We start from the raw sequence: 24014 nt of genomic DNA, 5'->3' as shown, positions 1-24014 counted from the left end.
GAACCCTAACTAATACAGAAAGAGTGCTCCTGGTGCAGCACCTGCTGCAAATGATGTATAAGCGCAGGTGAAAACACACATGATGGCTTCTGTCCCTGTCCTCAGATACTTCCAATAACTGGTGTATCCTCAGAGAGTCATGCTCTCGGTCTTCAAGTCATGGCTTCTTTCTGACAAACTGTCCTCTTTCTTTAGCATTATAGCCTCCTCCATGCCACTGTCAGTAAAGAATCATTGCTTCTGGTCATGTTGAAGGAACTCTCAAGTAGGGAAATCTTTCCTCCACACATCCTCCACCCAACATAGCATCTTTCATGGGCCCACTACCTCATTATTCCTTTTCCACAGGCATAGCCTATGTTCAGTTTTGTGTCCTTTTCTTTATTTTTGCATCAAATATTGTATGCAAAAGATGCATCTTTAAAATGGCACTTTTAATTAAGGATCGAGTTTCACTTTTAAAAAGTTATCCTTTCCACCCAGTTAGACGTCCATAGAGTCTGGGGGAATTACCATCTGATTTGGGGTAGGCATTAATCACAGGCAAGTTGCTTGCTAAGAAACCCTCAAATATACACAGATGCTAAATTATTAAAAAGCAAAGGACAGTAATGATGGAACTGTCATTGACCCCTGAGTGGTCCCTGCAAGTATAAACTATAGACCTCAGGATAAGGTGGCAGATGCCTAAGGAGTAGGTCATCAGTAAAAACAAAACAAAACAAGGGGAACTCCAAATAGATACCACTAACTATGGATTCGATGTACAGTAGTCATGTATTAATACCCCAGCTAATGTGACTCTCTTCATGAATGAATTTCAGATGTCATTCAATCCTCTGAACTGCATTCATTCCACTTCTTTAGTGCTTGCAAGCTGCCTACTCCTATCTCAGTTTTGTCGTGTACTGTATTCTGCCTTTTGCCTTAGCTCCCTGTGTCCGTGATTTATAGGCCCTCTTTAACAGCGAGCTCTGTTAAGTACAACCTACATTTTACATTTTTTCTTGTGTTGTAAACACTTCTATCTTTTAGACAGAGTTTGTTCTTTTTTTTTTAATTTTTTTACAGACTACATTTTGATTCATTGTACACAAATGGGGCACATAGTTCATGTCTATGGTTGTGCACGATGTAGATTCATACCATTCGTGTAATCATACATGTATATACGGTAATGATGTCTGTCTCATTCCACCATTTTTCATAACCCCCCTCCCTCTCATTTCCCTCTACATAATCTTAAGTTCCTCCATTCTCCTCTCATCCCCCGCCCCATTATATATCATCATCCACTAATTAGGGAAAACATTCAGCCTTTGGTTTTTGTGGATTGGCTTATTGCACTTAGCATGATATTCTCCAGTTCCATCCATTTCATTTGCAGTTTGTTCTTTTGAGGCTTATCTTATTCTTTGTTATAACCCCCAAATCTAAAATAGGCATAGTGTTGGCCCTTATCAAGCCCACCCCATCTATGTCCCCATTTGGAGAATGAGAGTTCCTTGCACAAGCGAACACAAGGAATTCATTTAACAAGAATTTACTGAATGACTACTATGTTCTAGGTTCTGTCCAACATGCTAAGGATACCATTAAGCAAAACAGACAATGTCCCTGCTCTGTAGAAGACAATAAGGAAATAAACCAATCAAAAGAAAGATGATTTTGGATCAGAATAAGCATTATGAAAAAGTTTTAATGGGTAATGAAATGAAGAATGATTCAGAGACATGTGAATGTGGTCCAGAAGTTTTCTCTAGGACAGGACATTCAAATTGAGTGATGAGCCAGGCATATGAGGATCTGGGAGGGAACAGGATCCTAGGAAGAGGCAGCAGCAGCAAACTAGAGTAATGCTGGCTCTCAGTAGAGTACAGGTCACCTGGCAGGGGGAGAACAGGTGTAGGGAAATGGTGGAGCTGGCTAGTAGCTGCTTCTCTCTTTCCATTCATACCAGAGCAGGGTGCCACCTTACCCTCACCATGCACATTCTTTCCATTACTATTTCCAATTTCTTACTCCTGCTCCCTGGTTCCCATTAAATTCTAAGAACATGAGCTTCTCCCAGCAACAAACACATCTCGAGTCATCTTCTAATACTGAGTCATATAAAACACAAAACTAGAAGCTGCTGGAAAATAGAAGATGAAGGTATTAAGATTTAGCCTTCATTATTATTAGGTCCATTCAATAATGGACCTAATTTTATTTTTATGGCCATTATTTCTTTATTATCTTTCCTGATCTTAGTCTTAAATTGAATTATAAATGTTCTTGTAACTTGTTTCTTTCCACATTATCTCATAGAAAGTCTTTTTTTTTTCATAGAAAGTCTTATTACAGGGTAAATAGCTTTAGCAAAGCTACCTATTTGACTATGCACTAACTTTTAAAGCAAACGTATCTAAGGAATATTTTCCAGATAATTATTTCATTAAGTAGCCAAACTCCTTATTTTAGCATTACTGAATCTGAAATTTCTTTATCATCATCTACTTTGTAAGCATTTGCTCATCAAGTGTAATCAATAAAAGAAAAAGACAAAGATGAGAACAAGCTATTTTCTGTCTCATGACCAGATTGCTCAGCTGTTGTGCCTGGAATACATCACAAGTGACATTTCTAGTAGTGTTTCCAATCATTTGGAACATACAATTTTTCCTTTGCAATTTGCAAGCTTTTGGACGCTCTAAGTCCTGCTGTCAGCAACAGCAGCCCAGGAAAGGATTCACACCAAGTTGGACTCTACCTGATGCCATCTTCTGCTCCAACTTGGGGTACTTATCTTCTTGGAATTCTTCTTCCTAAGTTCCATCCCCACAAACCAGAAAAACAGAAAGAAAGTAAAAATAAAGCATTAATTTATAGAAACACTTTTTTTGCATGATACTGATTAATATGAGATCAAAATCTGAGAAAATTAGACTGAGCCCCAAAGTGCTGAGGTTTTGGGCAAGCAACACATACATGCTCAATACTGAGAACTGGCTATGGGAGTGTTGGGTTACACACTTCTGGGGTGCCACTCACATGGAAGTATCTATGAATTTGTCCCTTCAGTAGCACAACCCAGGGGTCCTCTGGGGACATTGATTACTTAAACAAGATGGCAATAGATCTCTCCATAAGATAGAAGTTCTTTCAGGATGGTGGAACAAAGAAAATTATATATGATTTTTCATAATTCAAGGAGCTGATGACATTCATGCACTTTCTTTTTCTTTTTTTCTTTTTTGTACTGGGGATTGAACCCAGGAGGGTCACTCTATCACTGAGTCACATTTATTTATTCATTTAGAGATAGAGTCTTGCTAAGTTATTTAGGTCCTCACTAAATTGCTGAGGCTAGGTTTGAACTTGCAATCTTCCTACCTCAAGCTCCTGAGCTCTGGGATTACAGACATGCACCATCATGCCAGACTGCATGCACTTTTGAAAGTTTTATCACTGTTCAATTATTTTTATCCGTGGAAAGGTGAATATTTACCTTTTCCTCTGAATCCTAATATGATAGTTCTTACTACCATATTTTATTTTTATTAACATATATTAATTGTACATATTAATGGGGTTTAATGTGATATTTCAAACACATGTGTAAGAGAATACACTGATCAAATACAACCTCCCTTTATCGAACCTCCCTCCCCAACCTTTCCAACCCTCTGGTAACCGCTATTCTACATTCATGTTCACTTTTCTTGACTCCCAAATATGAGACATAGCATGTAGTACTGGTCTTTCTGCATCTGGCTAATTACACTTAACATAAGTAAAATAAGTCCTCCGTTTCTATCCATTTTGCTGCAAGTGACAGGATTTCCTTTTCTTTATGCCTGAACTATATTTCATTGTGTGTCACCACATTTTCATTTTTCATTCATCCTTTGATGGATACCTAGGTTAAACCTGGGTCTTAGCTGTTATGAATAGTGCTATAATAAACTTGCGTGTGCATGTAGCTCTTTGGTATGCTAATTTCACTTCCTTGGGATATTAACTCAGAAGTGGGATAGCTGGATCATATGGTAGTTAAATTTTTAGTTTTTTGAGGAACCTCCACATTGTTCTACATAATGGTTGTCCTAACTTGTATTCCCAACAGCATATGTGAGTCCTTTTTCTCCACATCCTCACCAGTGGTTGCTATTACTATTTTTTTGTTTTTTTTTTTTTGTTTTTTTGGGGGGTGGTACCAGTGATTGAACTCAGAGGCACTCAACTACTGAGCCATGCCCCCAGTCCTATTTTATATTTTATTTAGAGACAGGGTCTCACTGAGTTGCTTAGTGCTTCACCTTTGCTGAGGCTAACTTTGAACTCGAGATCCTCCTGCTTCAGCCTCCAGAGCCACTATGATTACAGGCCTGAGTCATCACAGCTTTATTATTATTATTATTATTATTATTATTATTATTTTTTTAGTTATAGATGAACACAATACCTTTATTTTATTTACCTATATCTGTGGTGTTGAGGATTGAACCTAATACCTTACATGAGCAAGGCAAGCCCTCTACCACTGAGCCACAATCCCAGCCCTATTATTTTTTTTTCTAATTTTTTTTTTTATTTTTTATAATAATAGTTCCAACTGGAGTGAGATTGTATCTCATTGTGGAGGCATTAAAGAACCTGATATTCTTCAGTGACAACTGTCACTACTGTAATGCTGATAAAAGTAGACCCTGCTAGAAGTGAGGGAGGTAAATTAGGAGGATGCCTAAGGAATACTTCTCTAACCCTTATAGTTTTGTCTTAAAGATGATTTTATGCTGATTCTTTCATTTATTTTTTCCTTTCATTAAACAAACATTTTTAGTACCATTATGGGCCATTTCTGTGGGATCTTACTCTTTAAGGAGAATTCCTTCTAACATCCCTTAAATTACACTGCAAGCAGTGCCTATTCAGTTTCCTTCCTAATCTGGAACACTTTCTGCACACACTTTGTTCTTTCTAAAAATTCAGTTCAACAGGGGATATTCTAGACCATAATAAGCATAGGTTATGGGATTTCATATGATAACTGGGATTACTCTGTAACCAAAATGAAAAAATGGAACTCAAAAACTGATATTGTCCACCATAGAAACACTTCCAAATTTTTGCTGTTTACCAGTTTCTAGGTAATAGCTCATCAGGATCAGACTCCATCAGATTCTCAAGCTCAATTAGTAAGACAGAAATGTGCTTTTTTCTTCATAAAGATTAGTTTCATTAAATTACCATCAGTACCAGCTCACAAAAGAATTGATGTCACCTGTGTTGGGAGCAAGTGTTTTTCCAGAGATCAAAAATCATCTCCAAATGTTCATCTTCAGAGACCAGTTCCAAAAATTTGCCCTACTTTAAAAACCAATGAAATAGTATTGGCATAGGCAATTTGGGTAAACCAGGATTGTGTCCAATTATTTCAAATTTATGGGTTTTAAGAAATTTTAATGAAAATTGCTTCCAAAATTGCATTTCTAAAAAAGGGTGTGAATTAATAATATGCCAAAGAACATGAAAATTATAGAGAAGTCCCATAGCACAGCAACTAAATGCAGCAAGTAATTTCTTGTTTCACAAGGCCCAACAGGATAGTATATAATAAAAACATAAGGAATTATTTTACAATATAGCCACAGGGAAAGTCTCTTGAGATGCCAAAATTATCCAAATAGAGTTGTTTCATACATAAAAGTTTCTGTCCTTTGAGTTAATGAGATTGCTTATTTTTTTATGGCTCTGAATTCCAGAATTGTGAAATAACATAGCCCTTTAGCTTTCTCCAAACATATTTATTACTCCATTCTAATGAGTCCCCTCAAATTTTCCTTTAGTAAGAGTTGCAAACCCCACCCGCTACAATCTGCAATCTGCAGAGGGAAGGCTGTTTGGAATCCTCTTGACTGGAGCATGCTCAGCACAGAATAAACAAACATCTGTCTTTGATAGTATAAACTATGTTCTATTTAGAGAAAAGTGGCTGAGCTCTGTAGATTCATGTGTCTCTTCTCTTCAATGCAAATCTTGATTTGCTGAGTTTGTTCTTAGCAGCTTTTTCCCAGCAATATTGGAGTGAAATGACAGCAGCCCAACTGTAATGGACATCTGTTGATTTTGCTGTTTAGCATTCATTCACTCTCTATCTAATAAGGGCAGTCTGATTTCATCTTTAAAGCCATCCCCTTCCCACTTTCAAGGAGCTCTGGTTCCTGTGGCTTCCTGTGGTCCATGAAACTGACTCCATGCCCCCAACACCACTTCAGAGGTTGTGCTTGTAACCCAGGCCTGTGCCCATCAGTATGTCATGTTTCTCTCTGATTGGTATGGGATGATCATGTGACCCAATCAGGGATAATGAGAAGTAATCAGATTTTTCTCTGGACTTCTGGGAATATGACTCCTGTTCTTAACCACTGGCTCTGAAACCTGAGAGAACTGTTGGAACGGGAGTTGCTGCTGTGGCTGCCATCTTGCTCTCACAAGCAGCTGAGACTGGGGCCCCACACCACAGAAGGCAGAGTCAAGAGATGAACTGACTCTGAGTCCTGATAATATCAGTCAAACCCCCAGTTCATCCACGCCTGAAGCAAGCTTAATTCTAGACTTCTCAGCATAAGTCAGCTAATACATTTAGCTTTAAAATATACATGTGTGTATACATATATATTTATATATTTTAAATCAATCCAATGTTTATCATATTTCTGTCCCTTCTAAGAGAATGAGTCCTAGTTGATGTCACGAGGTGAACACCCTAGCTCTTGATGATAGTCATGTGTGTTGATCATGGGCTTCTATCCCTCATGCTTCCTTCTGTGCTTCATGATGCTAGTTTAATCAAACTGACCTTGATGATATGTTGACAAGGCTGAGCATTCCTTATCTGAAATGCTTGGCTGCAGAAATATTTCACATTTAAGATGTTTTCAGGTTTTGGAATATTTGTAGATACATAATGAGATACCTTGAAGGATGGGACCCAAGTCTAAAAGTGAAATTCATTCATTTCATGTATATGAAAGATAATTTTAGATGACATTTTTAGTGTGCCTGTGTTTTGACTATGACCCATCACATAAGATCAAGTATGATTTTTCCACTTGTGGAACTCAAAAGTTCAGATTTGGGGTATTTCAGATTGTGAAAAGCCACTTGCAGCATGTAAAATGCTTTGGACTTGGAGCATTTCAAATTTGGGGTTTTCAAATTAAGGGTATGAATTGACTCTGTAGTAAAATTTGGCAAACCATTAGACTTTTCACTTATTTCCTTTGAAGCCTAATTCCAAAATATTTTATTAAAAGACCATGCTAAACCACAACCTGGGTTTACACCTTGTGAGTTCAAGGTACGATTTTAGTATGAATAAGTTTCTTTTCAAAGATTCGCCAGGTTGAGCAGCAGTGAGAGAGACAGAGTCAGAGAGACACAGAGAAAAGGAAGGGGAGGAATAAGAAAAGAAAAACTTTTAAAAACATTAATTTCACTCACATACTTCAAGTTATTTTGCTTTGGCTTTGTGATTCTGTGACACTGACAGCTGGCATTTTACTCTAAGACATCATGCTTAGAGGCAAGAAGGCAGTTTAAAAGACAAACAGAATTCTCAAGCAAGGACTAAGGAACAGCTGGTTCCATTTGTCTTCACTCCTTAGGAAAGTCTATGTCTGATTCTTGGCCTCAACTTCCTTCATTTAGAAAATGGGTCCCAAATGTGACCTGCTTCTTTTCAAGAAAGTTGAATTTTAGTTTTAAATAATTCTTTCCCTATCAGCAAACATCTAAGGAGTTTCCTTCCAACTTTTTTCTATTATGTCTTTCAGTGTATAGTTTTTTTTTATTTTTTCTTAGTTCAAATAATTTTGGATCAGAGTTGAAAGGGTGAGTGTTTCTGAAGCCCCTAATATAGATTAATAATTACCCCTCAAATGTCTCAGCAAATTAATTTGAAAATTGTGACACTGTCATTACATCTTCTCTAATTGCACATTTTGATGGATACAAAGAGTGTCTTATAGGAGGTAATTTTAGAAGTCCATCCCCAATGACTCTACCATGATATGTTGTATTGCTACTAATAAAGATATGCTTAATTTTCCACAGGATCTTATAGCTAAGCTTAGTGTAGCCCACTAAATTATGAGTTCATTCAGAGCAAGGACTATGATCATTTTCAAACTTCTTTCAGGGTCTAGTCTCTCCGTTAACAGATGCTTATTAAGCAAGTGTTAAATGAACTAATTGTTCATCCGCTTTATACTTTGATTAATGCCCAGTGCAGTAACACATGTCACAATAAAAAAATCCAACATTGTCCCTCCTGGCAAATCAAACGAGTCAGTCATTCCTTCAAAAAGGTTTCTAAATCAGCCCACCCTCATTCCAAACTTTGTTCTATTCTAACTTTAAAACAGAATATTAGCTAACATTTCTTTATTGCAGCATCAAACTGTGTTTTCTGTGTAGTAGATCACTTAATTATTAACAATATTCTGAGTTGGTAAACTGGCTATCATCAATCTTGTTTCAAAGATGGAGAGACAGAGGTTTGGAGGGATTAAGTAATTCTCCTTGTGGTGAATGTGATGTGTGCTACTGGAGGCCACTTAAATACTGAAAGATTTACCCTTGAAACTGCAGGGCCTACTATCGCCAGAGAGTCCTTTGCTGTCAGCCTCCCAGGCTGGGATTGCTGCCAGGGAAGATGGCATCCACTGACTTATAGACATGAAGGTTACAGGCCAATCCCTTGTTCCAATTCAGGACAATTTTGAAGGGTCCTCCCTCCTACCTCCAGAGCTCTCTGTGATATTGGTTGAGGACTTCATTAAGACTTTCCTATAGCCCAGTGCCCCCCTCTGCACTATCCTGCTTCCTTCTATTCCCTTCCACAAGAGTGGGTCCCAAGAGCACTTTCTAATTAACTCTGTTTGTGCTACTCTCTATTCCATTCAGCTTCCCAGGAACCCATCAACACACCCAAAGTCACATTTCCCAAAAGCGTGAAAAAGGAGATTCAAACCCAGGTCCGTCCAGCTCCCACACCCCTGGCACAATTCATTATACTATTCCCTCCCAGTGACCAGTGCCTCTCCCTTGAAAACAGAGATACCTGGGCCCCACTGCAGAGACTGCAGCTTGGTAAATAAGTATGGGTGCAGGGTGACCAGCCATACCAATTTTCTCAGACTGAGGGGTTCTCCAGAGTATAAGACTTTCAGTGCTAAAACTGGGAAGATCCCAGGCAAACCAGGATAAGTTGGTCACCAAATTTGGGTTTGGCCTGGGGGTCTAAAACTTTAACGAATGAATTCTGTGGATGTTTCTGGTCCACCAAAAACAAAACAAAACAAAACTTACAAAACATACTGTGTTGGTAAAGAGAAGTCCTTATTATGGGTGTTTTTAACCTGCTATTATCAAATTCTATGTTAGGTGCTGTTTCTATGGTGCTTCGCAATGTTTAGTAAATATTATTATTCTCTTTTTACAGATGAGGAAACTGAGGTTGGAGAAATCAAAGAACTTGCCCAAGATCACGCAAGCTGATAAGTGAGGGATCCTGAAGACAAACCCAGGTGGTCTGATCTATACTGATAATCCCACATCCCAAATGGCATTCCCTTGACATTTCCTCTTCTGGAGTCGAAGATAATACTATCTGTGTCCATGGGTTGTTGTGAGATTAAAATAAGGTAATATACATAAGATACCTATTTAGCATCTGCCACAGAGTAAATTTATATTATGCACCTTTCCTCTCCCCCCAGTGGAGTGGTAGACACTATGTTTTATGTCCATTGTACACTAAAACGAGGGTTAGAGGTCATCCACTAAAAGCTTTTACCTGATGGTGTAAAGAACTGTCAACAAAACTGACCACAGACAAAATTCACTTTAATGAATACACACTGACTGAGAAATCGCCATATTGATGGCATTATGTTGAGAAAAAAAAAAAGCAGAGATACCACAGTGCCCCTTCATACAGTGGAGGAAGAATTCATACCATCTGCCTGGCTCAGAGTCTTTACTGTCACTGATTCCATTGCCTTCTTCAGTGTGAGTTCTTTACTGGTGTGATTTTGATTTTTGAAAATTTTCATTTTAGCCATAAATAAAAGCTACTTACTGGATAGTTATCCTTAGAGAAAGGACTAGCTGAGGAGCTCTTTGAAGTAAGGAGGAATGTAGTTTGTGTAGTTCTGCAATGGAATGAGTGAATGTTCCTCATGGCTAAAGGACGCTTCTTCAAAAACAGACCATTGTGTGTGTGAAGGTTTACAGAGCCCCAGGCCAAGAAAACCACAAGAGCAAGACAACATCTGCCACTCAGAACCAGTTGCAAAGGAAAGTTTGACACAATATTTAGAGCTATAATTCAACCTGCTGGACCAAAGTTCAAAGTTACATAATGATTGCAAAAATATTTGAATTAAAGTAAACTCTTGTCAAACTGCTGGGGAATGGAGGGGGCAAAACTGATTGCCTCTATCAATGACTACCTGTATAGATGACTGCCCATATTGATAAACCTACAGATCCCATATGTAGATTATGTCATAGATCACAAATGAGTGACAAGAGAAAAATCATGACTCTGTAGTTACTTACAGCATCTAGTTCTATCCTTAGGCACTCTATAAACACATGTTGAATGAATGGGAAAATAAGTGAATGAATTTTGTTTAAAAGTAAAATGTTCCCCTCGGAAGTCTTTCCCTAAAACTGAAGCTCCAGGAAGTGGAGCATTGCCCAGCATTGCAGAGCATAGTGTTTCATACCCTGGAAGACAATGCAGTCAGAGAAGAGAGGTGTGTCCTAGTCCATTCAGGTTGCTTAACAAAATACTATAGATTGGTGATTCTTAAACAACAGAAATTTATGTCTCACAGTTCTACAGTCTGGGAAGTACAAGATCAAAACAGGCAGCTTTGATGGCTAATGAGGGCCCACTTCCTTGTTCACAGGTGGTGCCTTCTCACTTTAATCTTGCCTGATAGAAGGGATAAATGAAATCCTGGAAACTCTTTTATAAAAAGGCATTAATCTCATTCATGAACACTCTGCCCTCTCGACCTAATTGCCTGCCAAAGTCCCTACCCCCCTAATACCATCACCTTGGGGGTTAGCATTTCAACATACAAATTTTGTAGGACACAAATATTCAGACCATAGATAGCATTGTGCCATAAGAATTTCATAAATACAGTGTGAATGAAAGAATATGGTTGTTTGTTGAAAATTGGGGCACCATTTTTTATTCGGTCTCCACATTTGTTCAAAATATTAGTAATGCCTCCTCTCTGATACCTCTCCATATATAAAACCATATCCAACACATAATTTTATTTGACTCCTTCAATAATTTTGTGTTGTGGGCAGAGAAAGCACCCCCCAGTTTCCACATGAGAATTCTGAGCCTCACAGCCACACAAAGATAGGCAAGACCAGATCCTCCACCAACCATCAAAGGAGCAGAGTGAGTTTCCAGTTGACTTCTGTTGCTCCCTCAAAGATCAGGCAGGGAGACCAGAAAGTAGGGAAGGAAGAGAGGTGTGGCCAAAAGCTGCAAACTGCCCTAGGATAAACACTTCCTTGGAGCATTCCTAAGGATCCTGGAGAAGAAACTTCCTAAGTTCCAGGTTCCATACCCTGATCAATTTCCCCTTCAGAACTTATTTCAAGTCCTGGCATTTGTGGAAGCTGCAATTATGTCTGTGGGCAGAAGTCACAGCCCTAGGCAATGACACCCAACAATTCTTTTGGTTTCCTGTAGAACTTTCCAGAATACATAAAAATTTGGTGGTGGATTTTTTTGGTAATCCTAAATTGTTCTAGTCTTCACTGAAGCCAAAGCTGTGGTGAAATTCAGACTCCAGTTCTGGCACCCAAACACTTCTCCCCAATCTCAAGTTGACATAAAGTACAATTTATAAATTGTCCAAATGAACTTAAAGTATGGTCTGAATTCACCCTAGGAGAAAATACTAAACTTGGGTTTTTCAATGTCAACTAAGGGAATGGAAGGACTGTGCAGGGAGGCAGTGACCCATTGTCTAACATTCTCCTAGGCACCCCTGATGCACAGGGTCTTTGCTAAGTACATCTCTTACAACAACTTTTAAGGTGATGTTATTTTTAAATGTAATCATGTTGACTCTTTCAATTATAGTCATGTAACTCTGTGCTTTTCAGGAATGTCAGCAAGCTTTGTGCTCAAAACACCTGGCAAAGCCTCACGGAGAGTATTAAGGATTTCCTTGGATCACTACATAGCTCTCATCTTTCAGGCTATCACCAACAAAAGAATAAATAATGTTCTTCCCACTAATCCTCGTTAATCTCATTTTAGAAGAATTCCTTTTTGGGGGGTGGTGCTGGCGATTGAACACAGGGCCTTGTGCATGCTAGGCAAGCACTCTACTAACAGAGCTATATCCCCAGCTTAACCTCATTTTAGAAAGGCAATGTCACCTAATTAAAATGAGAAGACCCATATTCACCTCTAAAGTGATTATGTGCACCTGACCAAATTTATACTTCTTCTGGGCTTCATCTTCTCCCCAGCAAGACAGAGACACTAGCAGTTGTACATCCTCATTTGAAGCTTCCTGATCAAATAAAGGAGGAAGCATTAAAAGCATCCTGAGGTCTTTAAAATAACTGAAGGATCAACAACCTTATTATTTGGAAATAGATAACTATAAAGGTCAGAATATATTACTTGACTTCACTCAGGCACTTTCATGCAAATACAAAACCACACCACTGATGGAATTCTGTTGCCTTGCACAGAGTGATCACTCAGCAAATATGTATTGTTCGTGGATCGAGTTCACCAGACAGACAATTTGAAGCATGCATGAACTACCCAGGAAAACTCAGCAAGCAGGTGTGAGTGGAGGCAGAGAGGGTAGATGGGAGGGGTAAGTGACAATGAAGTGTGCCTGAGAGTTATCACCTTCCATTTTCATTCCCTTTCCACCTACAAATGTTTTTGTGTCCAATTTTTACTCCTGCATAGAACCTGATAGAGTTACTTCTGCACTGTGAATGTTGGGGTAACATGTACACGCACACATGCACAATGTAGAAGCACACACATACAAATACACATGCGTACAGTGGAACAAAAGTGAGCAAACCAAGTTTGAGAAAGGATTTCAAGTTGTTCGGCCTTTCGAGCCTCCTATTAAAGCCTCTGGTCTCACTAACAGGGTACATGCCATTTGTTTTAGTGTCTCTTTTATGAGAACTTCCAGAAAGGGAAGGGATGCTGATGGGAATTGGAGTGTGTGAACTTAAGCAATGATGAGGTCCCCCTGATAAGGAATTTACAAATGGAGTTTCCTTTCTCCAGACACCGCCCATTAGTCTGACCACCCTTCCCACCCACACCTTCCTGCCGGTTTGATGCTTCCCACAACCTCTGCTAACACACTCCATATGTTCAAATTCATTAGTGCCCTTGGAACTCTTTCTGTTGGCCTTAACATGCCTACTGCTCTAAAGGAAGAAAGAGGTTACTGGGGTCGATTCTGGCCTTTAATCTAGAAAAGTAAGGTCATCCATTGTCAAGCATTCTTTCATTATGTGGGAAATGCCATTAATTCGATGCACATTGACTAAGCACAGAGAAGGACACTAATCATTACAACATGAAAAGTGCTAGGGTAGAGCTAAGGGTAAGGTGCTCGGGAGTCCCGAGGAGGGACACCTCCTGGTCTGCAGGTGATGAGAGCTACAAGGTAATGAGAAGCACAAGGACGACTTTTCCAGGGAGATGGCACGTGCTGGGAAGGTGGAGGCAGTAGCATGCCAGTAGAGAATTGCCTATGGAAACAAAACCTCTGGTAATATTTTTCACTTTCAGTGTACCTTGCATCTCAGATATAGCACACCCCCAAGACTGTCCACGTGCCACTTCCTTCTCCCTATGCCTGTTGATAATTACATCAAAGGGCTTCCTTGGCTTTTGGCTTCCTGTTGGGTTCAGTCAGTGGGAACCACTAGTAGATCAGAGGGAAGGAAAAGACTTCCCTCTCACCTGCTCACACCTGCAGTCCCCGAAGGTCCAGACTCCCATCAAGGTAGTCTTCTCTAGGAAAGGCTCTTTTTTCCAGGTTCCTACTTCTGCTTCCTCCCTTCTTCCCTGGGGGCCTTGGAGTGGTAATAGCCCGTTCACTGTTACTAGTATCCCTGGTGGTTCCCCTACATCCCACTCACATTTTCATAAATAGTCTTTTGTTAAGCTTTCCTTGAATTATTCTAATTTGAGACCATTTCCTGTTAGAACTTTGACTGATACAGCAAATAGCAAACACATCAGGGAGAGCAGGATACAACAGCTGTATAGAGACGCCAGTGATGGCAGTGAGGGTGTCTGATCGGTGCATTCATTCCACAGGCATGTATTGATGGCTGACTACATGAAAAACAGGATGGGAAAGGAAGCCATCCTTTCTGGATTTTAGACCATATGAGCTACAACATGCCTTGCTAAAGGTGAAACAATATATTTTAATTTCGGGTTTCAAAAATGTGATCTGGTAGCTTACTGAACAATGGCAAAATGAGTAAGGTGCAATATGTACTCTCAGAGTTGACACTCTAGCTTACTCCCTCAAAGTCCATGTCACTAAAAGGACGAATCTGCTACTTTGAGATAGTATGGAAGACTCTGTAACCAGGTAGTGAGATGAAAGCTCTATAGAATATTGCATTTATTCTTTATGACAACTTCTGTGAAACAGGTATTATCCTCCTTGTCATGCAGAAGAGAAAATCGAGGCTTAGAACATTAAATAGATAGTAGTTGGCAGCATCTGAATTTGAACCTAAGTCTGTATCTAATGCCCATGCACATAACTATAGCTATTCCCCCAAAGTATCTCTTCTGGAAGCAGGCAATTCACGGCCAAGACCAAACAGTGTTTGCCAAATATGAGTGAATTACGGGTTTGGAGGTAAAGAGTGATCCTGCAATTTTGTCTAATCTCTGTTATTATACACACATAGTAAGAAATGGGTGGGGAAGCCACCTTTGGGAGTCCTCTTTCCACATGCTAAATCTGACATCAGCTAACAATTTGCCCTGGAATTAGAAAGGAGGGAGACAGCAAGTAAAACAGGATGCACCCCAGGGGCACAACCAGAGATTTGATTCTGGCGAAACTCTGCTCCTTTTTAACGATCTAGTGAGAAGGGTCATAAGGGTCACATTTGAATTTAAGGTTGTTCTACTTGTGATTAGCCACACTAGGGCTGGGGGCAGGGCAACTTCACCATATGCTTTCTCTGTACTCAGGGAAACCACCCTAATCACACAAGAGGGGTTTTATGAGTGGCAAGCAATACAAATGACTGTAAATTTAGAGTGCCCCATAAATTCGGTAGAATTCAAATTTAAGATCCATTTGTACCCTCATTAAAAACTACCTTACTTTCCCCCTGTGCCAAAGTATCCATATGTCATGGCTTCTACCTGATTTGGATGATTAATTAGTCCATCTATGCTGTATGCAACTGCCCAACAAATGAAAGTGTAACTCTAAGCTTCAGATAGCCCAAGTCTGGTTTCAGGATGAATGTTGTCTTGTTGCAAAGGGCCTAGGTTATTCAATTAACTTCTCTGATCCTGTATGTGCCAAGTGAGAATAAAATGTGAGGCCAGTGACTTTTATGGGCAATAACAAATAGAAGCAGTTCAGAGAGTTATAGATCTTAGAGCTAAAAACAACCTCAAGGGATCATTTAGTGCACGGGGACAATGAAAAGTCATACAAAAATCTCAGTGATGCTGTCAATCACTATGGTCCTTTGCTGTTTTGGAGAAATCTAGCAAATCAATTCAGCCATAGTAAACAATGCTGAGAGCTAATATATTGGTGATTTAAGCTTTTTATCAAGTGGAATTCTAATCACCAGTCTGCATTGGTTTTCAAGTTTTTTTATTTAAGTGCTTTTTATTTTATATATTTAAGGTATGCAACATGATGTTATGTGATACATATAAACAGTAAAATGGTTACCATAGTGAAGCAAATTAACATATCCATCATCTTATATAGTTGCCCATTTTTGTTTTTGTGATAAGACCAGCTAAAATCTACTCATTTCATAGGAATCCAAAATATAGTACAATTTTGTTAACTATAGTCCTCACATTGCACTTTGCATCTCTAGAATTGTTCATCCTACATATCAGCTCTTTGTATACAGTACTGACCTAAATCTCCCTAGTTCCCCCAGTGACTACTATATTATTCTCTGTGTATTTGACTTGTTTGTGTGTAAGGTCCACATGTACGTGAGGTCATGCAATATTTCTATTCTACATCACTTAGCACAATGTCTTCCTTGTTTATCCTTGTGGCAAATGTCAGGGTCATTTTTAAGGTTGAATTACATTTCATGGTGGCATAGACCACAATTTCATTATCCATTCATCCATCAATGGACACAGGTTGCGTCTATATCTTGGCTATTGTGAATTATGCTCCAATGAACGTTGAAGTACAGATGCCTTTACCAGGTGGTGATCTTATTTCCTTTGGGTATATGCCCAGCAGAGGGATTGCTGTAGGCTCTTTTAATTCAGTTAAAGCCTCCATACTAATTCCCACAATGGCTGCATCAATCTACATGCCATTAGACAGTGCACAATGATTCCCCCTTCTCCACAGCCCTGCCAACATTTGTTATCTCTTGACTTTTTGATAGCAGCCATCATAAAGGGTGTGAGGTGAAATCTCACAATGGTTCTGATTTGCACTTTCCTAATGATTAACAATGTTGAGCACCTTTTCATATACATGGTGGCCATTTTTATGTCTTCTCTGGAGAAATACCTATTCAGGTTCCTTGCCCATTTTTAAAATGCATTATTTATTTTCTTGCTATTGAGTTGCATGAGTTCTTTATAACTTTTTGATATTAACTCTTTACCAGATGTATGACTTGAACACATTATTTTCCCAAGTTGTAGCTTGTAGTTTAATTTTTAAACTTGTTTCTTTGTGGTGCAGAAGTTTTAGTTTGATGCAATTCTGTTTGCTTACTTTTCCTTTATAGCCTAGGCCCAAAGTTCATTGCCAAGGTCAATGTCAAGGAGCTTTCCCCCTATGATGTTCTCCAGGAATTTTGTTGTTTCAGGTCTTACATTCAGGTCTTTTATCCATTTTAATTGATTTTTGTGTATGTTCTAAGATAAGGGTCCAATTTCAACCTTTTGCAAGTGAAAATCCTGCTTTCCCAAATTATTTATCAGAGAAAATATCCTTTCCTCATTGCTTAATCTTGGTGCTCTTATCAAAAATTTGTTGACTTTATATGTTTAGATTCACTTCTGAATGCTCTATTCTGCTCCACTGGTCTATGTATCTGTGTGTGTGTGTGTGTGTGTGTGTGTGTGTGGTGGTGGTGCTGGGGATTGAACCCAGGGCCTTGTGCATGGGAGGCAAGCACTCTACCAACCTACCAACTAAGCTATATCCCCAGCCCTATGTATTTGTTTTTACCATGCAATTGTAATTACTATAGCTTTGTAATGTAATTTTAAATCAGGAAGTGTTATGCTTCCAGCTTTGTTCTTTTTTTTCAAGACTGCTTTAGTTTTTGGGATTGTTTGAGGTTCCATATGAATTTTAGGATTGTTTTTTCTATTTCTGTGAATAAAGCCAAGATTTTGAAAAGGATTGTTTTGAATTTGTATATTGCTTTGGGAGGTATGAACATTTTAACAATATTGATTCTTCTGATTCGAGAACAATTTATTTATGTCTTCTACAATGTCTTCCATGTCTGTTTTTTAGTTTTCAGTGTACAGATCTTTTAGTTCCTTGGTTCAATTTATTCCTAGGTATTTTTTATGCTTCCATAAATGGAATTATTTTCTTGATTTCTTTTTCAGGTTGGTTGTTATTTGTGTAAAGAAATGCATTGATTTTTGTATGTTAGCTGTTTTGTGTCCTGAAACTTTGCTGAATTCATTTCTTAGTTCTAACAGTGTGTGTGTGTGTGTGTGTGTGTGTGTGTGTGTGTGTGTGTGTGTATGTGTGTTATCTTTGGAGAGTTTTAACATAAAGGTTTATGTCATCTGAAAATAGAGATACTTTTACTGCTTCTTTGCAGATTTGTATGCCTTTATTTATTTTTCTTGTCTGATTGCTCATTTATTTTGTTTTGTTTTGGCGCTGGAGATTAAATCCAGGGCTTTTACATGGTAAGCATGCACTCTACAGCTGAGCTGCACCCCAGCACTCTGATGGCTCTTGCTGGTATTTCCAGTACTATGCGGAGTAGGAGTGATGAGAGTGAGTTTACTTGTATTCCACTGGATCTTAGAGGAAAAGCTTTCAGTTTTCTCCATATGTTAGCTGTGGGTTTTCCATTAAGTAATCTTCATCATGTTGGGAAACATTCCTACTATACCTATACTGCTGAGTTATCAGTAAAATCCTTTTTGTCAAAGGCTTTTCAGTATCAACTGATATAATCATGTAGTTTTAAGGTTTCATTCTGCTAATGTGATGTATCATGCTAATTGATTTGCATATATTAAACCAGGCTTCCATGTCAGCAGTAAATCCTACTTGGTCAAATGTATAATCTTTTTGATGTGTTGTTGAATTCAATTAGTTTGTTAATATTTTATTGAAGATTTATGCATAAGCTTTCATCAGATGTATTGGCCTGTAGTTTTCCTTTCTCGTGATGTTTTAAGCTTAGGATCAAGGTGATGCTGGCCTCATAAAACTTGTTTGGAAGTATGCCCTCTAGCTCTATTTTTTTGAAGCATTTAACAAGTATTGGTGTTAATTCTTCTTTGACTCTTTGGCAGAATTCAGTCAAGAGGCCATCTGGTCTTGAATCTTCTTACATACATTTACAATAACAAAATATCCAGTAATTTCAATGTCCCATAAACACACCTCAGCGAGGCACACATTTTAGGTGTTTCTGAATGTGAATTGCACCTGCCAACTCATCAGTCTGACTTCACCAAGAAGGTTGGACAATGTACAGGCAACCCCAAGAGCCTTTGGCTGTTCCCAGGAACACTGTGGTTCAATCCAATGTTTTGTTTCTTTGGTGTTCCCAATGAGTTTGAAGGTCTGCTGTTCTCTGTCCTATTTATTTTTGCTCTAGTCAAGCACATTGCCAATTCCCACTGCTCAACCAGGCCTAACAATTTTGTTCAGATAATGTCTGATAAACTGACAGTCTAGAGAAAGAAAGGGGTGGGGAGCCACAGGGAGAAAGAGTCACCAAAGAGCATGGTCTTCAGCACAAAGCCTAGACAGGGAGCCAGTTCTAGGCTCAGGTCTCCAACTGAGGGTGTAGATTTGAAAGATGTAATTATCTCAGCCCCTTAAGAGGAGCTGGAAAAGGACACCTCATTCCCTCTGTCCCCTCATCAATTCATAGCCAACTCTTCATTTCTTCTCCTCTCCACTCTCAAGACCCCCAGCCCAACTTTCTCCAAACCTAACAGTCCCGGAAATGGCAGTGGTCAGCTCCTTCAGATTTACCACGGCCTGGAATCCACAATCATTTCCAGAGTAAATATCATGTGTTTTTGACATAATGCAGAGCTCTGTGTTTATGTAATTGGAAAGTTTGCCACGCTACCCAAGAAGTAACTGTAAGCCAAATTCAAATTTGGCTTCAATTTATAAACTACTATGTTCCAGAATCCATTTTTCTTCCTTTAAACAACAGTCTTAGAGGAATAGGGAGGGGGTAAATAGAAATAACCACTAGGACAAATATGAAGGGGCCCTCGGAGTCTACCTTACCCCTCTGCTAAATGCATTGCCTGGTGGGCTTAGGTGTCAGCAGCCCTGTCTGTAGAGATCCTAACATTGGCCTTGATGTGCCTTTGCCTGGATTGTTTCTATAATTTTGTACCTTTATCACTATGAGGTCATTTGCCAAACATTGGCCCAGTCCCAATTCAGCTTTTGCTCTCAAAACACAAATACTGAGATTAAAAATAATATGTTTATACTTTTAACACACACAAATCACTTGTGCTATCATACTCCTAGACACCATAAATCATGATGGATTTGCTAGAAGTATAAACCTATAGAACATAGTTTCCTGAATCTTTTAAATTCAGTGATCAAAGGCAAATTGAAAGTTACTTTAACAAAATGAGAAAGAAGTGACACAGGTAAGTTGGGCAAAGCTAATGCAAAACCAGGAGGACTATTAGAATACTTGTACCCTAGGGATTTTTAGAAACCATTTGCAAACCCTTAAGTTTAACTCTCCAAATATTTACTGCTTATTTTTATATGTGTATTGTACTGTATAATTTGAAAAGATATTTCCTATACATTATGTCATGTGACAACATTTTGAGGAAAAACCTGTCATACACATTTTATACCTGGATCTATTAGCACTCTGTGTTAGTCAGCTTTCCCTTACTATAACAAATACCTGAGATAACAAACTTATAAAAGAAAAGATTTATTCTGGCTTATACTTTTTGGGGACTCATTGCATTGGGCCTGTGGTGAGACATCACATCATAGAAGAAACACACAGCAGAGCAGAGAGTAGCTCATCTCAGGGCCAGGAAGCCAAAAGAGAGAGGGGGTGGGGTAGTAGGAGGGAGGGAGGAAGAGGTTAGGCTCTTACTACCTCTTCATGCATTCAGTGCATGCCCGCAAATGGCAAGAAGACTTCCCACTTGGTCCCGCCTCTTAAAGATTCCACCATGAGTGCCATAAGCCTTCAACACGTGGGGGCCACTTTAGATCTGAACTATAGCAGATTCAGAAAAGTCATGTGATTTGACCAAGATGGTGCAACTAATAGTCAACTCCAGACCTGTCTGATATTTAATGTGGGGTTCATTCTGCTATATCCCTGATGGCTCCTTACCTGATGTAAACTGGATGCTGTTTTTAGAAAAATACAACTTAGAAAGCATTGCCCTAAATCCCTTGAGGCTAAGACAGAAAAACAAATACCTTGTAGTACAAAGTAGGTGTGGTCACCATAAAGAGGCACAGCACATTTCCCTATACCATGGAGGGTCTGAGAAGGAAGCAAGGAAAATCTTGTTGGCAGAATAAACTCTAGTTGGAGCATGGAGACTGGGCACACTGTGAGCAGGCTGAGAGGAGGCAAGGGTCCCCTGAAAACTAAAAGGATGGTGTGAGCAAAGGTAAGTATGGTACGCAGTGAAAACACTGCACGGCAGGTTCTGGTTGTAGAGGGAGCATCCGTAGAACAGAGAGAAATAGGCTGAACCAGGCTGTGCTAGTCAGTGTTCTATATCCTGTTGGCCTACTTCTCTGGAGAACAGAGAAATAGGCCAATGGGACATATCTGTAGATTAGATATAGACACAGACATTGATACGAAGAAAGAGACTTATTCTGAGGGATTGATTTACGAGATCATGGAGGCTGAGAAGTCCCATGACTGCCATCTTTGTAAGCTGCAGACCCAGGAAAGCTGTTGGTATAGGTCCAGCACAAGTCCCCGGAAGTAAGAACCAGGGGCTGACAGTACAAATCCTGAACCAGGAGCACTGCTGCACCTGAGGGCAGGTGAAGGGGAGTGTTCCAGCTCCAGCAGACAGAATTTGTCCTTCCTCTGCCTTTTGGGTCTTTCCAGGCCCTCCACAGATGGGATGATGCCCTCCCACATTGGTGACAGTGGTCTACTCTGTCTACTGACTCAAAGCTAATCCCTTCTGGAAACACCCTCACAGACATACCTGGGACTAGTGTTTTAGCAGTTCTCCTGGCATCCCCTAACCTCAATGACACATCATTTTAAATTGACACATAAAATTAACCCTCACATATATCATATGTGAGGTTTTCTGTAGCGGGGATTGAACCCAGGGGTCCTCAACCACTGAGCCACATCCGCAGTCCTTTTTTATTTTTATTTTGAGACAGGGTCTTGCTGAGTTACTGAGGGCCTCACTAAATTGCTGAGGATGGCCTTGAACTTGCCATCCTCCTGCCTCAGCCTCCTGAGTCGCTGGGGTTACAGGCATGTGCCACCACACCCTGCTCATACAGCATTTGAGAGTCATGGTAAGGATTTTTACTTAATTGCAAAGCAGTGGGAAGCCTGTGGTGAAGCGAAAGGTTGCCCATCCTGAAGGTTAATCTCTGCATCTGAATAGGGGCTGCATCGGCATGTGGCAAGCCTGCAAGTGGATGGGACAGTGAAGAGTCTTTAAAAAAAAAAAGCAAAAGTGACAACTGTGATAAGGAAAGAGTAGCTGACAAATTGAGGGCAGGCATAATCCAGGAGAAAATCAGCAGAGTTGAGGAAAGACTATTCCTTGAAAGTAAGTCATTTCTTTGGGCAATTTATGGAGCTTGAGAATAACAATGTCACAATGAACTGCCTGCCATGGAGTCAGGCATCTTCTAGGACACCTTGGGGGTGGAGAGAGCACTTGGCTCCCTAACTTATAACTTTTGAAACTCAATAAAAAGGCGGGGCTGGGGTTGTGGCTTAGTGGTAGAGCGCTTGCCTAGCACACATGAGGCACTGGGTTCCATCCTCAGCACCGCATAATAAATAAATTAATTAAATAAAGGTATTGTGTTCATCTACAACTAAAAAATTTTTTTTATAAAATGGAATGAAGGGTTTATTTCCATATGGAAGCCTTGAGAGCATTTCAGTATTTACATAGAATTTAAAGCAGGGAGCGTGAGTAGTGACGACATCAAAAAGAGATCTGATAAAAAGATGAATGCACTGATTCCAAAATGACAAGAAGAATGTGGGGTTTGGGGTGGAAGTTAAAACAATCCAGGCTGTGCTCATCTCTGTATCCCAAGCTAGATCCGTGGTGTGCACACTGCTGCGGAGCCCAGGGCACCCATCTTCTGCCATAAACAATGGCGCCCTCCTTCCCAGATGTTGTAACAGACTAAATAACCATTTTCCATTGGCAACTCTGACAGCCAAAGCTATTTGAAATCACACCAGCTCTGGATGAACTACAGGCCCGGCTGGTCCCTTGGTTACAAACTGCAGGAGGAAAATCATGACAATAGTGTGAGCACCAAAGTTGAGCTGTGTTCACTGAAAAACGTCACTGGGTTTACTGGAAGCCACAGGTCAGTGACCAGCATGTGGGGCACGCACACATCATACCTCAATCCTGACGTGGCTTCCGGGATGCTTTGAATCAGCAAGAGGTTTGTCCTGAGGCTGGACAAGGATCAGAGGTGAAATCCAGTTGTTTTCCTTGGAAAATTCTCTCTCTGCTGCTCCTTACTATGGAAGCACTGAGTTCATCCTTTTTTAAACCACTACTATTAAAACATTGTTTCATGTCCTGATTTTACCTCATGTTCCCTGACATTGTGCTAATACTTAATTCCTTCTAATAAATTTATATTTGAAAAGATTGATGCCAGCAAGGCATGGTGCACACACCTGCAATCCCAGCTACTTGGGAGGCTCAGTCAGGAGGATCACAAGATCTGGGTCAGCCTGGGCAACTTAGCCAGACCTTGTCTCAAAATATATTAGATGTAGCTCAGTGATAGAGCAGCCCTGGGTTCAGTCCCCAATACTGGAGTGGGGGAAGAAATCTTAGTGCCAAGTGAACCTTTTCACTTTAAGCTTTAAGTAGTCATAATGGGTCCAATAATATCTACATATCTATCACAGAATCATGAGTATGAGAACTAAAAGATGGTCAAGGCCATCTAATCCAACCATCTAATGCCACACATCAGGACACAGCAGAGAAACATGGCATGACTAGAGCCAGGCAAGACTTCTTCCAACAATAAGAGATGGGAAAGGGAACGGTGAGGTGTCAGACCTATGATCTTTGGGAACACTAGACCACTGAAATATTTACCCTTCTGTGGGCCTTTGAGATGAACAAGAGTGGCCCTTGAACCCTGAAAAGAAGCTGAAGAGACTGATTCCTTAGTCAATCAGACTGACTTCTTAGAAAACAAAATATTAATGAAAGCAATTGTCACAATATTAGCAGTATTTGA

General features: G+C 39.7%; 1 protein-coding gene across 1 annotated transcript in view; it reads right to left on the bottom strand.

Moving 5' to 3' along the window:
• Window positions 1-24014, bottom strand: part of FAM107B (family with sequence similarity 107 member B) — a gene marked incomplete at its 5' end in the record, with an annotated part of 213903 nt that overhangs the window by 118925 nt on the left and 70964 nt on the right. The window contains one exon of the mRNA XM_079107445.1: window positions 2753-2807. Coding sequence (XP_078963571.1) covers window positions 2753-2807 — 55 coding nt within the window. The remainder of the gene's footprint in view (window positions 1-2752; window positions 2808-24014) is intronic.

The sequence above is a fragment of the Sciurus vulgaris genome (assembly GCF_902686455.1).
Source record: "Sciurus vulgaris genome assembly, chromosome: 12".
Taxonomy (NCBI): domain Eukaryota; kingdom Metazoa; phylum Chordata; class Mammalia; order Rodentia; family Sciuridae; genus Sciurus; species Sciurus vulgaris.
This window is presented reverse-complemented; position numbering and strand designations above follow the sequence as displayed.